The sequence below is a fragment of the Sinohyriopsis cumingii genome, unplaced genomic scaffold (genome assembly GCF_028554795.1).
Source record: "Sinohyriopsis cumingii isolate HCF-2022 unplaced genomic scaffold, ASM2855479v2 utg000552l, whole genome shotgun sequence".
NCBI lineage: Eukaryota > Metazoa > Mollusca > Bivalvia > Unionida > Unionidae > Sinohyriopsis > Sinohyriopsis cumingii.
Genome location: NW_028315908.1, coordinates 378784 through 395101, shown reverse-complemented (window position 1 = coordinate 395101; position 16318 = coordinate 378784). Strand labels below are relative to the sequence as shown.

Here is a 16318-nt window from a genome sequence, read left to right as displayed (position 1 = left end):
TGATTCAAAAGATAAGATGTACACAGTATGGTACTATCTATGTCCTAAAAACTTGTGAGGCTAATGAATCCCACATCTTTCCATGGCCTGTATGGAAACTTTGGAGGTATCATTGTCATGGTAGCTTGATAGAGTGTTGGAATTGTAAGTCAAGGGTCATGGGTTCACTACCTGCATATGCCACCATGGTTCAGCTGCATCAGTGTGCCCTTGGGAAAGGCATGTGGCTCCTATTTCCTCCATATGATATAGCCAGTAATATGCTAAAAGTGCTGTTAAAGACAACAACAAATTTGTCAACACATTTGGATATGTTTTTCCAAATATATCCCCCATTTTAGTGTTACATGTGTATGGTATATATTATATTACATTTCTCTTGTGTCCAACATGTCTCACAGCTTTGGATGTATTGGCCTGGAGCTTGGCAGAGATATCAACATGCACATACTGTTTTTTCATCTTGTTCTGTTGCATGATAATTCTTGTATTTCCAGTGGGTCAGTGGGTGTTCCCATGGTATTCACATTTTCTTCCTGCACCATTTATATTTGGTGGACATGTAAAGCCTATCTTGAGCTGAAATATGATGTTAGACCCAAAACAACAAACAACAAGAAATTTTGGTGACATTAGTGTATGAAAATTCTCCAGTAATTTTGCACAGTCTTTAGCGCGTTGAATACTGATTACCAGCATTTTACTCTAGAACTTATATATAATCTACATTACTTGAAAATATTGAACAATTTCACAGTATGAAGGAATTTGTTCATGTTCTTCAGAAATGCTAAAGGCCTGAGACTGAGAACCAAGCACCTTTTTATTATACAGTACAACATTTTAGCTTTATCTAAATATTTTTAAAGGACTTTGTTAAAATTTTACTTATGCATATAAACTTATAATAATGTTACCTTTTAGGGAAATGGAAACAAATCATATTTTTATTTGTTATTTGCACATGCATCTTTGTATTGCAATCAGATCAGAAACTTGTATTTAATAAGATATTGAATTTGTTCTATGCAGGAAGTCAATCCCTTCGATTATATTGCTGATAGACTGAAAAGAGGTGAGACGATGGATAAAGCATGCTGTTCCCAAAAGTGTTGCTGAATGAATGACCACATGTGCAGAGTTTGCTTCCATGAGCAACATGTATGAGTTGTGGCCTTGTTTCGTACAGTTACTATTTCAAATAGTATAAATATAACCTTTAAATATTCAGAACCATTGTTTTATTTTTTCGTGTGTCTTGCAGGTCGAATCAAAAGGCAATTTTGTTGTATATCTTACGGGTCTAATCAACAGGCCGATGTTGTCTCACATTTGTTAACAGATGATATTATATTTCTATCAAACTTAGCATCATTAAAATTGACTGGTGGAAACCATTTGAATCTTTTTTTGTAATCTTTGTGGTTAATATGTGAGGCTTATGTTGAATATTATCATATGGATATATTTTGTACATTTACTTTTTTAAAGAAGAAGGCAGTGCACATTGTTTCGATGTAGTTCTATGACAGTCGCTACCATTTATAATCGAAAAAAGGTTGTGGGTGTATTTTTTGTCCATCATCTCGACCAGGGGTGGGCAAACTATGGCCCGTGGGCTGCATGCGGCTCACCAAGGACTTTCATGCAGCCCACCAAGGGTTTTCATGCGACCTAGGAACACTGACTCTGTTTATGTTACTCTGTTTATCAAATAAATGTGCTTCTTTTGAAGTTTAAGTTAAGTTTTCAAATATTAACAACATATTAACAACTGAAAATTAATTATATGTTATTTAGAAAAACCTTTTGTTTTTGCTATTTCAAATGTTAATTATTTTACTTAATGAACTATGCGGCCCGCGACAAGGTGTAAATTTGTGTATGCGGCACTTGCACTGGAAAGTTTGCCCACCTTTGATCTAGACTGGTCTGCTGTTAGCTTGCTGAGGAGAACCGTACTTTTACTTTTGCGCACACGTTTTGTCCACACAAAAAATATGAACCCATTTTCTGTTGAGTGCAAGGGACAATCCACTCCCATTTTCTGTGAAGTGCAAAGGACAATCCAGTCCACTTTTCAGCTGCAAGCTCATGCATCAGAATTTAGCTTCTGACAAAAAGTATTATTTCCTGTCAGAATTTTTAAATTAATGTTAAATCTAGAACATGTGCTGATAGGTTTTCCAGTTATATAATTGTAATAATTATGTTAAAGTAAGAGAATTGAATGATGTAATTAGTTTCCAGTGTATTACTGTAAAATAACTTTGTTATACTTTCAAACCAGTGATTATGCTGTACAGAGCTAAAGAAATATCTAACAGCCTGACATCTGTATCTTCTCTAAATTACTTGTTCTGAATGAATATCAATAAGCTGTCACTTGGTAATGCATCGCTGGTTAAATATATCAAATCGTACTTATGTGGTTTTTTGTAATTAAAGGTAAGCATGATGATTAATGATTTATAAAACCCTCCAGTGTAATGTTTTTCATGATGATTTACAAAAGCCTCCAGTGTAATGTTTTTGATGATTAATGATTTATAAAAGCCTCTGGTGTAATGTTTTTGATCATTAATGATTTATAAAAGCCTCCAGTGTAATGTTTTTGATGATGATTTACAAAAGCCTTCAGTGTAATGTTTTTGATGATTAGTGATTTACAAAAGCCTCCAGTGTACTGTTTTTGATGATTAATGATTTATAAAAGCCTCCAGTGTAATGTTTTTGATGATTAATCATTTATAAAAGTGTTTTCTGGATTTATAGCACATTGAAAGTACTGTCACATGAATTATGTTGATAAGAGAGTGAGTGTTTTCTGGATTTTATAACACATTGACAGCACTGTCACACTTTCACATGGATTCTGTTGATAAGAGAACACAGAGATTCTGTTGATAAGAGAGTGAGTGTTTTCAGGATTTATAACAGAGATTTAGTGGCCATGGTTTCTGTTGATAAGAGAGTGGGTGTTTTCTGGATTTATAACACATTGACAGTACTGTCACATGGATTCTGCTGTCAAGAGAGTGAGTGTTTTCTGGATTTATAACACAGAGATTTAGTGACCATGGATTCTCTTGATAAGAGAGCGAGTGTTTTCTGGATTTATAGCACATTGACAGTACTGTCACATGGATTCTGTTGATAAGAGAGTGAATGTTTTCTGGACTTATAAAGAGAATTTAGTGGCCATGGATTCTCTTGATAAAAGAGTGTTTTCTGGATTTATAACACTGAGATTTAGTGGCCATGGATTCTCTTGATAAGGGAGTGAGTGTTTTCTGGATTTATAGCACATTGACAGTACTGTCACATAGATTATGATGATAAGAGAGTGAATGTTTTCAGGATTTATAGCGCAGAGAATTTAGTGGCCATGGATTCTCTTGATAAGAGAGCGAGTGTTTTCTGGGTTTTAACACATTGACAGTACTGTCACATGAAACTTGAAGCTACTGTTTTACTGATTGATTTAAAAAAGGCCATTGTCTCTCTGACTTCATTTCAGTTCTTATATTTGAGAAACATGGATATTTTAACACTGTTTAGAAAACCAAACTACCCCAAGGACCCTGAATACTCATCCCTTATGGATCATGATGGGATACATGGAGTGTACATTGACCTGAATATTCATCCCTTAAGGACCATGATGGGATACATGGAGTCTGCATTGACCTGAAAACTCAACCAGTACAGATCGTGATGGAATACACCGGGTGTGCATTGACCTGAAAACTCAACCCGTACAGATCATGATGGAATACACCGAGTGTGCATTGACCATACTCATCCCTAATGGATCATGATGGAATACGCCGAGTGTGCATTGACCTGAAAACTCATCCTGATATATCATCATTGAATACACCGAGCATATTTTGACCTGAAAACTCAACCCATACAGATCATGTTGGGATACATGGATGTACACTAACATGAAGTTAAATTGGAAGACATACAGTCAGACATTGCAAAAGCAGAGGTATGTGCCATAGATCGTTCAGAAATCCACACCTGAGCACACAGAATTAGTGAATTGCTGAAAATCGCATTAGTTATGAGCCTCTCTGTAGCAAGATGTAAACAAGGGTTCTGTGTTTGAACATTATCACAAGCATAAAGGACCTCCCATTTAATTCTCAGAACAGAGTTTGTACGGTCTTCGAAGGTCTTTGAGAATTTGGGAAAATCAAGCAGATTACCCTGAGGTCTTCAAAAATCTTTGAAAATTGAAATAAACTCCTAAATTTGAATTTCTTTCCCTAATCACAATAAAAATTGTCCAGGGTTGTTAGATTCAAATGTATAGTCTGACTGTACCAACCCGTTTGCTGGTACCCCCCTACCGATTTCAATAATGGAAACCTTTAATATGATAAGAAGTGCCAGGAACTTAGTCAATTCATTCATTGATTTATAATTTGTAACCTGACTGTGAGTAGTCTGGCCCAAACACCCTCATCATCTGTGCATTTCATGCTTAACAGAAGTTTTCAGTATAACAGACGGACAAGGTCCAGATCCATTTCCAGTTCAGAGACAAGTCCATTTCCAGCAAAGGTGTGTGTGTACGACTAAAGATGTACATTCATATGTTGTCTGCTTCTGATATTTACAATGTTGAATCAAGCAAAGGAAAAGAATGACAATTAGAAATTTGCCTTTCATGTGGATTTAACAAGCGGTTGAGTTTATTTGTTCATGCGTGCAAAGCGATATAATTCCAACCTCTCAATGATTTAGTAATTTATGGAATTACCCAGCAGTTACTGAATAGGATAAACTACGTCATCATGTTTTCTGATGGAAATAAAGTAGCCCATAGTGTATGCAATATGGCACCATGTTAGTATGGAAACTCCGCTAAACATGAAGGGTGCAGGGGATGCCAGTATTAATGTCATTGTGGTCACAGTCAGGTTATAAGTTATAAATCTATGATTCAGTTGACTTAGTTCTATGCACTTTTTATCACATTCATTGTTTTTGTTATTGAAATTGGTGGGGGGGGGTACAAACAAATGGGGATGTTTAGTCAGACTATAGTTGAGTTTTCCTGGTTTCTTTCTATTGATGAGCTGTTCAGTTTCATTGCCACCGCAATAACAAATGAGCATTTGTTTGGCATTCCAAAGTTGGCCTTGGCGGCAACTTCATTAACACATGCACTCTTCATGAAAGCAAACTGGCTACACCCTTCATCAAAGTAAGTCAGCACCATAACTAATTCTAATTTCATGTTGTTTGTTTTTCCTAGTCATATCATTATATATGTTTTTAGGTGTTATCTAATGTTTTAAAACACTCAGAGCTTATAAAGATTAGGTGCTATACAAAGTCCTCATTGTTATTATTATTATTATTATTATTGTAATCACAGATAAAATTAACTACGGTCGTTAGAGTTGGATGTAGTCGGTTTTCCTAACTTCTTTCTTTTGATGAATCATTCAAATTGATTGGATGAGTCCATCAGCTTTGGCCAATCAAAATGTTCTTTACACTAATTCACAATTTTTTTAACAAGACTATTCAGCCAGTTGAATTTTGCTACATTGAACAAGCCTCACTCTATGTTGAAAGTATGCAAAAGTAACACATGCTCGAGGATTCAAAATTTGTTCAGTCGTTTTACATATTCAGTTTTGTTTCACCTCGTGTTTAAAAATGCCAGGTCTTTGCTCTTTCAACTATATCTGGCTTGAACATGAGGAATACAATCAATGGCTGAAGAATGGTAAAACATATAAACAAAAGGCATTTTGTGCATTGTCAGATAAGGAAAAGGGAGAAGCAAAACTCTTGGGTCCTCAGAATTATGTGTGAGGCAGGAAGAAAAGTAGAGTCCTTGTGAGATTTAATATTGATTCCGTATGGAAAAACTAGTGGATGAAGTTATCCAGGCAAGACAATCATCCCTTGAATTAGAACAGATGACAGCCTTGATGAAGTGTTTTATTCCATCCTTTCCAAAAGAAAGGAATATGTTGAACTTTGGAATGTTCTCCAGAAAATGTTGTTGTCATACCAGTCAGGCTACAGTGGAGAGAGGATTTTCTGTCAACAAACAGGTATCTGTTGAAAACCTCAGCAGAGAAAGCCTAAGAACTCAAAAGCCAATGATTGACACAATGAGAAAAGCAGGTGGATCTTTGGAAATTATCATTAGCAATGAAATAATGATATATGCCTCCTCTGCAAGACATAAGTACCATGCCTATCTGGATAAGAAGAAAGCAGAGGAGGAGCATGAGGAGAAAATCAGAAAAGGAAAGAAATGGAAGTTAGCCTTGGATTAAGTGGAAGAACTTAAAGCCAGAAAGCTGCGTCTTGAAGCTGACATTGCCAACCTACATACTTCCTCTATTCAGAGGGCAGAAGAAGCAGAGTTAAAGGACTCGTTGTGCTTGTCACAGAGTCAAATGCTCTTAGGAGGAGAGCAGAGGAAATGATGTCAATGGTGGCTTCTCTTTCCAAAATGATTGAAGAGAAAAAACAGCAATTATAATAGTGCATTTAAAGCAGTGCTGATGTCTTTTAAGAGAACAGTTTATTTTGTATTAAATCTGGTGCATAAGTTACACATTTCTGAAATAACTGAGTGTTATCCTATCTTCCAGATCATTAAAAAGTAATTTTTGGAAATTAATTATAGTTTGAATTTCGTCATTAAACATTATTGTAGTATTCTGCATTTGTTGTTTTCTTATCAAACCTGTATATAAAATGTTAGCGAAAATAAGTTTTGGAAATCTATGTTTGTGGTCTTTGAAAGTTTGGGAAAAGTCTTTGAATTTATCATTCAGGGTTCAGTACCAACCCTGTCAGAAGGGAGCTGGGAGTATCAAAATAATAGCTATTAAAAAACCTGAACTTGTCAAGCTCGTGAATTTATGTCAGGGCAAGTGATTTTTTTTTTCAAGACACCTGGACCTTTGTCTGAAAAAATTCTCGGGGCACTGCTTTTTTGGAGAAGATTGATAACTTTTCATACCAATTTTTTTTATTTGAATGAGTATAAAGGAATTTTATGAAATGCATAGCTGCATATTTGCAGTATTAACTGATTCTGTTTATTAATGTTTAATATTCAAATGTTCACATTTTAAATCTTTTTTTAAACTCTATTATTCAGACATTGTTATCTGTTACTCAAATATATTGTTTGTTACTGTAGATCATGGCCCCAGTGGCTGATTCAGTTACTTTGTATACATGTGGAATTTGCACTTTTGTTTTTATTTATCCCTTCAAAATAGTGACGTATTTTCTATAAATTATATTATCAGCTGACTTTAAAAGAATTCAAGGTGTAGGGTTTGCTGTCTAAATAACTTTGATCTGTTGATTAATAATGATTAAACTGGTAAAGATGACTTCCTCTTCTGATTCATTCATTTTTACCCAACCATTTGAAAGAAGGAGTACATGCCATTTTAAGGCCCCAGTTGATGAGGAGTTGTATAGTAATCATCACTAGATGAAGAGGAGTCCTATAGTAATCATTTTTTGTCTGTCTGTTAGTCCATCTGTCCATCCATTCACACTTGTAATCAACATAGCCCAGCATTCCATATATACATTTCAGTGTCATTATTTATATGAATTCCTTGTTAAGTGTTGACAGAGTTATTGCCCTTATCCCATCACTAGTCACGTCTCCACTTTAGCAGATCCTTGTAAAAAGCATAGCTCGTGAACCATAAAACATTTTGTGAAGCACTTTGGTAAGTACATTGTCTCAGAAAACTAGTTGTATCTTCTTTTTGTCTCATCAAGTCTTTATATATTAGAGGTATATCTTTCACATTTCATTTATTTCATCTTTCACTTTAAATGTTCCTTGTAACCAGAACGTATCTGCAGCTCTCACACATAATTGGAGTTGATGCCATTTGGTACATGAATCACCTATTACATGTACATGCAGATAAGTGTTTAAATTTTTTCGAATTTTCAGATCCTATTTTGGTGGAGTTATTGCCTCTTTTCCATCAATATTAGATCACTGCTACAGCGTGTCCTCGTAACCAGCATAGCTCAAAAACCATTCAACATAATTCCAATGCAGTTTGGTTTGTACATATTTTTTCTCGTAGCCCTTGATGTAACTTTTATGTGTTTCATCTCATCTCTGTTTTAGACAATAACTCATAGACTTACAAGTGCTTTATATGGGATCACTCTCATTTACAAGAAATATGCCCCCCCCCCCGATTGTGCATTCTCTTGACTGTATTAACTGCATCACTTTTTGGGGGATTTGGAGAGGGGTGGTGATTTCAGCAAACTTTGGCAAGTGGCTTGAGATAAATGAAACTGAGTAAATTTGATTCTAGCATTCAAGATATCATTTAAAGGAGTTATGGCCCCTGATTTCTGTCACGCAGACTTGGGTTTTGGAAGTAAGGATGTAATGTTTACCAAAGTTTATAATATTACATGTTACACAAATACTAAAACAGTGCAATTTAATCAAACCGATCGGAAACTTAAACTTTCTCTCATTTGTATGCAAGTGACATCTTTGTATATGTAAGGCACTGGAAATTTCCTTGCCATAGCTTGCTGAACATGTGATAATTTCAATTTGCTGTATGTATGCATGCATGTTGATGTTCGCCCTTCTGGAGGGATGTGTGAGTCAGGTATGTGTCTGATTTGCAACTGGCATAACACCATCTCGTCGTGTCTGCAGTTTGTACTATTTGAGGGCTGCAACTCAACAAACCTTGCTCAACTTGGGATTGTTTCATTTGCTATATGTCATTTACCTCTTTTGACAGGATTCAGTTTGTAAGATATATCATAGTTATTATAGTTAATTATATTGAATCAGTAATTTCAGTAAAACCTCTTTATGATTGTTACGATATTGTTTCATACTACTGCATATATGTTTTGTTGGATGTACAGTGACTAAGAAACTCTGCAGTGACTTATAAATTTGAAATGGTATTTCTCAGGCAGAATATATTACCTGACTGCTTTATATTAGGATGACTTGATTTGCTAGTTCTGAATCCAACCCTCCTGAAAAAGATGGAAAAAAATGTCTGTTTAAATATGATGTGGACAAAGGGAAGCAACTCTTACACGTTAACTCCCCTGTCTACTCGCTAGACGGCTTATATCTGGTTTAAACCACTTTTTCACTTTCGCTGCCATGTGCTTGGATATCCTCCAGACAATGCAGTTAAATGCTAGAGATTATATAACTTAAATTTAACCATCTACATTTCTGCCTCAGTTTTACTGTAAGTAGGCATGTTTTATATGCTGCATACAACGTTTTTTGTTAATTCTTAAGTAAAATCTTGCCTCAGTCAGCAAAGGTTGCATAAATCACCAGGATTTTCAGGGAAATGTCAGATTCGAACTGGTGAGAAATATTATATCAGCCTCCTCACTACCTGACTTAACGTCCTTGGCAATTTTTCGCCTCGCTGATTAGGACTGAAGTGACTACGCGTGGGATTCGGTGAGTCGTATCGCTAAGGTCGTAAATAGGAGTTCTTACCATACCATGGCTAACGCCCTGACGGCCTTCTGGAGTATGGACTTAGTGAAGGGGGTCGAAAACAAGCGGTACAATAGTTGCCACTAATCACTCGACAAGCTCCCTTATCCAGACATCCTGCGGTGTGTGTGTGTGTGTGTGTGTGTGTTTGGATTTTTTTTAACGTAGCTTTAGCAATTTTTAAGTCATATTGCTACGATGGTCTGCAGTGTGGCAGTTTATAGTGATGCCTAGCACTAGGACATCATGCCGCAGACATGTAGCATTAGATTGTGTAACTCGTGGTTCAGGGCAACCACCTCCGTTGTGACGGCCACGTACCTAGAACATATTCTTCAAAGACAATGGGTACGTTCGGTTTTCATCTAAGATACGCACAACCTTCTTTCTCCCATGCGCAGTCTAGAGTAAGTAAGAAAGGTCGAGCTGTCGGACAATATTCCCTCTCAAGATCGTATCCATCTAGGTATGAAATGTCTAACACACCACAATCTCGCATGTCTCCACAAAAACGCATCGGAAAGATCAATCATGCGTTGGAGAGGATTTCAAATAAAAGATTTCAAGGGATATATAGATCAGAATATTACCATATCGACCCACATGAAGAAAAAACTTCCTTCATTGGCAAGAACAAATGAGGTGGCGCAGAACAGGAATATATCTCGAAACCCACAAAGGGGAATCAGGATTTGTACAGATGCCAGTCTGTCTGGTTGGGGAGCACATTAGCTACCGGACTTCACGATGCCCACTGGTAAGTGGACGTGTCGAGAGATGGCTCTTCACATCACCCTCCTGAAAATGAAAGCCATCCTCAATGCCTCCAACAGTTTGGTAGAATGGTTGCGTGGACATACGGTCCAAATACCGTTCAACAATTCGGTAGTCGCCACAAACCTTCTCGAACAGGAAGGGATGAAATATCTAGATAGTCATGGTATGTGATTACCTTCAGTGGTGTACCCAATACCAGCTTATTATTAAAAACAGCTCAACGTTTTAGCCAACCCACTGTCAAGGAGCAGGCAGATACTTCACACACAGAATCTCCATGTTTCCTGATCTTGAAGCATGCGACGTTAGTCAGCTGGGAGGGAATGTTGGCCTACGCCTTCCCTCCATCAACCGTGATACCAAAAGTAGTTTAGAAAGTGAGGAACACGATGAGACAAATACTAAATCAAAGATCTCATATCCCTGACGACAGATGTATCCAGAAAAGGCGCAGTGATACCCCCACCGTCCGAGATCGCTACTGTTCCATCCGTTTCCAGAGAAACCGCTTCACGCCTGACTATTGTCAGTGAAGCCTGTTTCCAAAAAGGAGTTTGAAACTTCAGTTGTGAAGAGGATCTAAACAGCTAGAAAGTCCCCCCCCCCTTCCGAATGTGTAAGAAGTGAAATGGAGAGATTTTAACCACTGGCGTCACATCAATGACATCGCACCACTATTTGTCGCCACTCCTCAGTTGAACAACACCTTTCTCTTTGAAGCCAGGAAGTTAGCCCCACATCACTATAAATAGATCCTGATCCGTGTTCTCGGACATGTTCCAACATCATAGACCAGGTGATATTGTACACAATAAAGACCTTCCACCCCGATTTACAATTTTGACCAGACGATTCTCACTCACTTTATTCCCAAAATATTATCTCCCCCTTGGTGCTGACATGGTTTAACTGATCCAAAGTTCGAGCCACTGTCATCCACATCCACAGGGGGCGGGCAGATACTTCACACAGAATGATCTCTCCATCCTTCCACAGGATGATGTTTTGGCCAGGCGGCGGAACAACAAAGTGCTCACCTCTGACTCATTTTTTCGGATCCAAAAGCAAGCTATCATATTAGACGTGCTTTTCAATGGTGCTTTCCTCATCTTGCAGTCAGTGAACTTCATGCCCTCTCCATGGACCTTCACTACGGTTCCTTCGCGACGGCACAGATGCATTAATGGCACAATATTATATACATACCAAAAACAGATTGCCATCACTAGGTAATCGACAAGTAATTATACCCCCTTCTTCGATTGATGCGCCGAGAGTGACGAACTTTTATGATCCCAAACGTATTCTCAAATACTATCTGAAGCGTACGGAGAACACCCGCAACGGACGGATCAGACTTTTTATGCCCATAAGTCATGAAAGCATATTATAACACCACTAGCACCAGCTGCTTGGTTAAATGGTGTTATAAAATCCGCGTAGACTAACCCCTCTCAGGATCAGGTATGCCTTACGTAATTCTCGGCTCACGAAATACATGCGATCTCTATGAGTCAGGTATTCGAACATAATATCTCCATAGTCATTTGGCTGGCATATCCATACCATTTTCTCCAGTTTTATGTGCGGGATACGACCCTCGCAGAGGAGAGAACACTACCGCATCAGGCCAATGGTAGCTGAACAGACAGAAACCACTCCCGTTTATGGCAGCACAACCTCGTAACCAGGCAGTGTTTGCAACTTTTCGCTCGAGTCGCCCGAAGAAGAAAAAAACTTGGAGCGTGAGACCATAATCAAGTAACGAAACCCATCGGGATCCTCTAGCATGTGTATAACTAAACTAGACTTGGGAGAATTTCACCCGTTAGTAGAGTAGTCATGCTTCTTGGTGATACAAGTAGACGTAGGTGGCTCGGCATTTCTTTATTCTTAACTATTCTACTAACGTAGTATGATAGATAATGTATGTACTGGAGAAGGCATTTGTTTTTCTTTTCTAAATTACAAATAATCCTTCATACTCTTTATCGAAATGCGAGCATACTTTAATGTGCCGCTCAATGATAACAAAGCCCAAACAATTGGTTGAAACCGTATATACCGGTAGCCCTTCCGGGTGAAAAGGGGACTAAACCTCTCTCTCTCTTTCTCTCTCTCACACACACAGCATAGTAATGTAAAACATAAGTGATTATGCTGATTTGTCGTGCAGCCATATACACTGTATATGCTCTCTCTCTCTCTCTCTCTCTCTCTCTCTCTCTCTCCTATACCAGCCTGGCATCGAAAAATAGAAAATAACCATTATTATTTTTGTTTTTATAGTAAATTATCAAAAACATTTTCAATAAGTAATTGAACGGAAACTGTAAAAGAAAACACTAAACGACTGTTGATTAAGGTTAAGTTCGATACATCCACAGGTGAGCTTGTCGGTGACGTAACTTGTCATAGGTGAACCAGATTCGGTACCCATTGTCATAGGTAAATATCGTAATCGTCACATATAGAATTGATCCGCCGATTTCCCCATTGTATTGGTTTGCTCCGCCGCTACGACGGTCCGATCGTTCCACGAAAGCAGGGTTTACTGTTAACGCAGGTAAGAATGATTTAAAACCAATAAAACTCAGGTTGATACACAATTTTGCAAGTTGTTGGATATGCTCACTATAATGCTATGATATTATGGTAGATAATATCATTAGTGAAGTCCTTAGACACAATCTGAACGCTATAGGCAGTGTACAGTAGGAATTTTCTTGGTTCTCACAATATCCTTCCTGGTAAGGATATGGATACATCTACTCAAGGTAGGCAAAACATATTGAATGAAAATTCGTTTTACCTTGAAAATAAGACGAGTATCTACTGTTTTCGTGCAGCATGATTCATTTTGCATGTTTCATACCTGCCAATTTTGTAGTAACTTAGGTGGAGAGTGGACATGGAGGGCGGGGACTCATACATGGAATTTAATGGTTGAAAATGGGATCATTGCATATACTGCACATAGCCTAGGTAATGACATGTCACAGTGTGCGAGATGTTTTTTTTTTTTTTTTTTTAAAGCCATTTTAGAGCCAGACATTTTTTAAATGAGGGTCCATGAAGATGATAATTTCGAGCTCATATGTTACACCTGTCGTTGTACAGTAGTCCAGCTGAGAAACCTTCGTGTGCTTACTCTGCAGCAGACTGAGCAGAGAATGCCAAAATGGTATGCTTAGGTAATTTACGGCAGAGCGACACGTGCAGGTGCTGAGGCTATTGTGGCATTGTCTCTTTCTCAATGCCAAACCAAGGGCACACCATGATAGCCAATCAGGGCCGGTTTAACTCTAGGTGAACTAGCCGCCGCCTAGGGCGCCAAGATTTGGAGGGCGCCAAAAACGAGCTACAGTCAGGTTATTCGTTTATTATAATTAAATATGTAGACTAAATAATGAAATTATTAAATTATAAAGCCGAACATGTATTAATACTAATGAACAGTTTATAATAAGCGACACCAGGGGGTGCGGTGGGGCGCAGGGTGGAAGGTTCGCCTAAAGGCACCAAATACCCTTGCATCGGCCCTGCAGTCAACCCAGGCTGATCCAATGGTAACATTCGAACCCACACCCTTTCGATTGCGAGTTTGGTACTCTAAACATTAAGCAGGAGTCAGTGTAGTTTGGTGGAGCGTCAGAAGAAAGAGAAGACAAATTCTGCCTGTTACAAATTTCTAACTGGTTTTATATGTATTATGATAATTGAAGAAATTACATTCCACACAGCATTAAAACAAGTCTTTTGCGCAAGCGGGTCGGATCCGTGGTTGAAGAGGGCTTATGAGATGCCAACTTTCATTTTCCCAAAATAAAATACATTGGGCATGAAACAATTAGAATGTTGCTAAGAGCAAACTTTCTTTACATTTCGATGGTTAAAGTTATGCACTCAAAACTCTTAAAGTGCGGCCACCCGGACCCACCAAGGGTTCTGTCCCACAGAACCGTCGCCTATATGTCTGCGTCAACCCCTCCACAAATACACAACGATACTAAACATGTTGCTACATTATCCCTTGCCAATGCAAAAAATTATCTTGCCATCATACCATATTATTTGCTATTATTATGAATGTGTCATTGTGCTGTATCTGAAATAGCTAGAATACCCTAACCTTAATTTTAACGGAGTAGTGTATTACCCAATGTTTCAGCGAGGCTTACATGACCAGAAGTGATTTATTATTTAACAGCCCTAAACATTGTGGACTCTTGTGTTTGAATCGATATGTGTGACTAATCTAGTTCCTAGTGATTAGTGATGGTAGTTAAGGAAAACAACAAAAAAAAGTTCTTCGAAAAGAATTTTCGTCCGTTTTAAAGATAACAGTCGGATCTGCTGATTGAAAGTACACATACTTGTCATATGATAAGAATCTGTCTGTAGCTGGACGACTATGAAATGTGTATTGACTAGTGTATTAAGAAAATTTTGTAAGTACGCCAAAATAAACAGACGTTTTAATTAAGGACCGACCAAATAGCTTAAAAAACACAACAAAAAGAAAATTCTTGCTCTGATTGCTCGTGTCAAACCCCACCCTTCAGTCCCAGCCCCAATCAATTTTCTTTCATGAAATTTTACTTGTGATAGTTTCACAAATTTACGCTAACTTTTGCCCTGCTTGGATTGATTATGAGTCATGGGAAAAGTCTAATTAAGTCAAAATTCTGGCGTAAAATATCATTGTGTGTGTGTGTGTGTGTGTGTGTGTGAGAGAGAGAGAGAGACAGACAGACAGAGAGACAGACAGACAGACAGACAGAGAGGGTTTTTTAATTGTGTTCAAGACTTTACAAAATAAAATTATATTGGTTTGTGACTTTACTTTGAACTTGTCTGCAGTTGAAATTGTACTGCCCACTAACAAATGTTAGGTAAACATCAGTCATTAAGTCATTAAACAATTACATTTATTGAGTTCTGATTGAAAAAATTCTAGATATGACATACTGCACAACGCACAACCACAGACACACACACGGTGTATCTCCATACACGTTTAGAGACAATGCTTGTTTTATCCAGTTAATTAGCACAATAACACTTTGATAATTCTTTAAGCGGTGATCTTGACTCATTTTCACAAAATTCCTAAAAATAATTCCACAGACGGAGATTGTGCATCATCCTGCTTATGATATTTCTCACAATATTTGGATTTTATTTAGAGGTGTATATATAATATAAGGGCTGAAAAATAGCTTTCTGATTTTAAAGTCGGACACCTGGGAGCCTTTTATTCTCGAAATTCAAGTTGAGAAATTCTTTGTTTGAGAAATTCCAATATTTTTCCGAAATAAAACAAGGCTATTTTCTGGAGAATGCATAATATTGTGACTGTTTTAATCTTTGACTTTTTAGAGTTCAGTGAAAAACGCATAGTTCTAAATCTAAACATTATAAGGATGTTATTGAAAAGCGTAAAAGTGAGGACAACAATCTGACGTGTTTAGTGAAATAGCGGCCTTATTTAGCCACAAAGAAACTCCACCTTAGCCCAGTATCATAATTCTTTTGAAGTTTTTAAGTTCAGGCTCATCATGAAAAAATCTGACCACAATTTCTTTTATATTCTTTGTTTATCTGATAAATGTTCCGTTTAAATTCCTTCCAATCACATTCTCTACACATGTATTTCGTTTTATTCACACATCGTTTAATTAAAATACAGTTACTGATATTATCAGCACATACTTAGTACACTTTAATTAGTATTTGCGAGTTGTAATTTTGCTATGTTAACACGTTACCATATCACTTTCTGTCTACCGCTCCGGTGGACTAGTGTTAGAGCGTCCTCCTCGGATGTGGGAGGTGGCAAGTTCTAACCCAGGCCGAGTAATACCAAAGACTTATTTTAAAAAAAATGGTACTAATAGGTGCCTCACTAGGCGCTCGGCATTAAGAGGTTAGTGTTAGGACTGGTCGGCCTGGTGTCAGGATAATTTGGCTGGGTGGGACATCATGCTACATGTCTGCAGCATG

The 16318-nt window shown here is 37.6% G+C and overlaps 2 protein-coding genes across 5 annotated transcripts in view; both read left to right on the top strand.

Annotated features, from left to right (window-relative positions):
- The window catches only part of LOC149773802 (arsenite methyltransferase-like), a 248677-nt gene that overhangs the window by 34507 nt on the left and 197852 nt on the right, over positions 1-16318 (top strand). The window contains exon 10 of one of the 3 annotated variants that reach the window (XM_089945989.1): positions 1033-7391. The exons of the other annotated variants lie outside the window; for them this stretch is intronic. Coding sequence (XP_089802115.1) covers positions 1033-1119 — 87 coding nt within the window. The 3' untranslated portion in view covers positions 1120-7391. Of the gene's footprint in view, positions 1-1032; positions 7392-16318 lie in introns of those variants that run through there. 3 annotated transcript variants of the gene reach the window in all.
- LOC149773809 (uncharacterized) overlaps positions 12754-16318 on the top strand; it is a 37859-nt gene continuing 34294 nt past the window's right edge. For both annotated transcript variants that reach the window (XM_089945965.1, XM_089945966.1), the window contains exon 1: positions 12754-12878. The gene's annotated coding sequence lies outside the window, so the exon portion shown is untranslated. The remainder of the gene's footprint in view (positions 12879-16318) is intronic.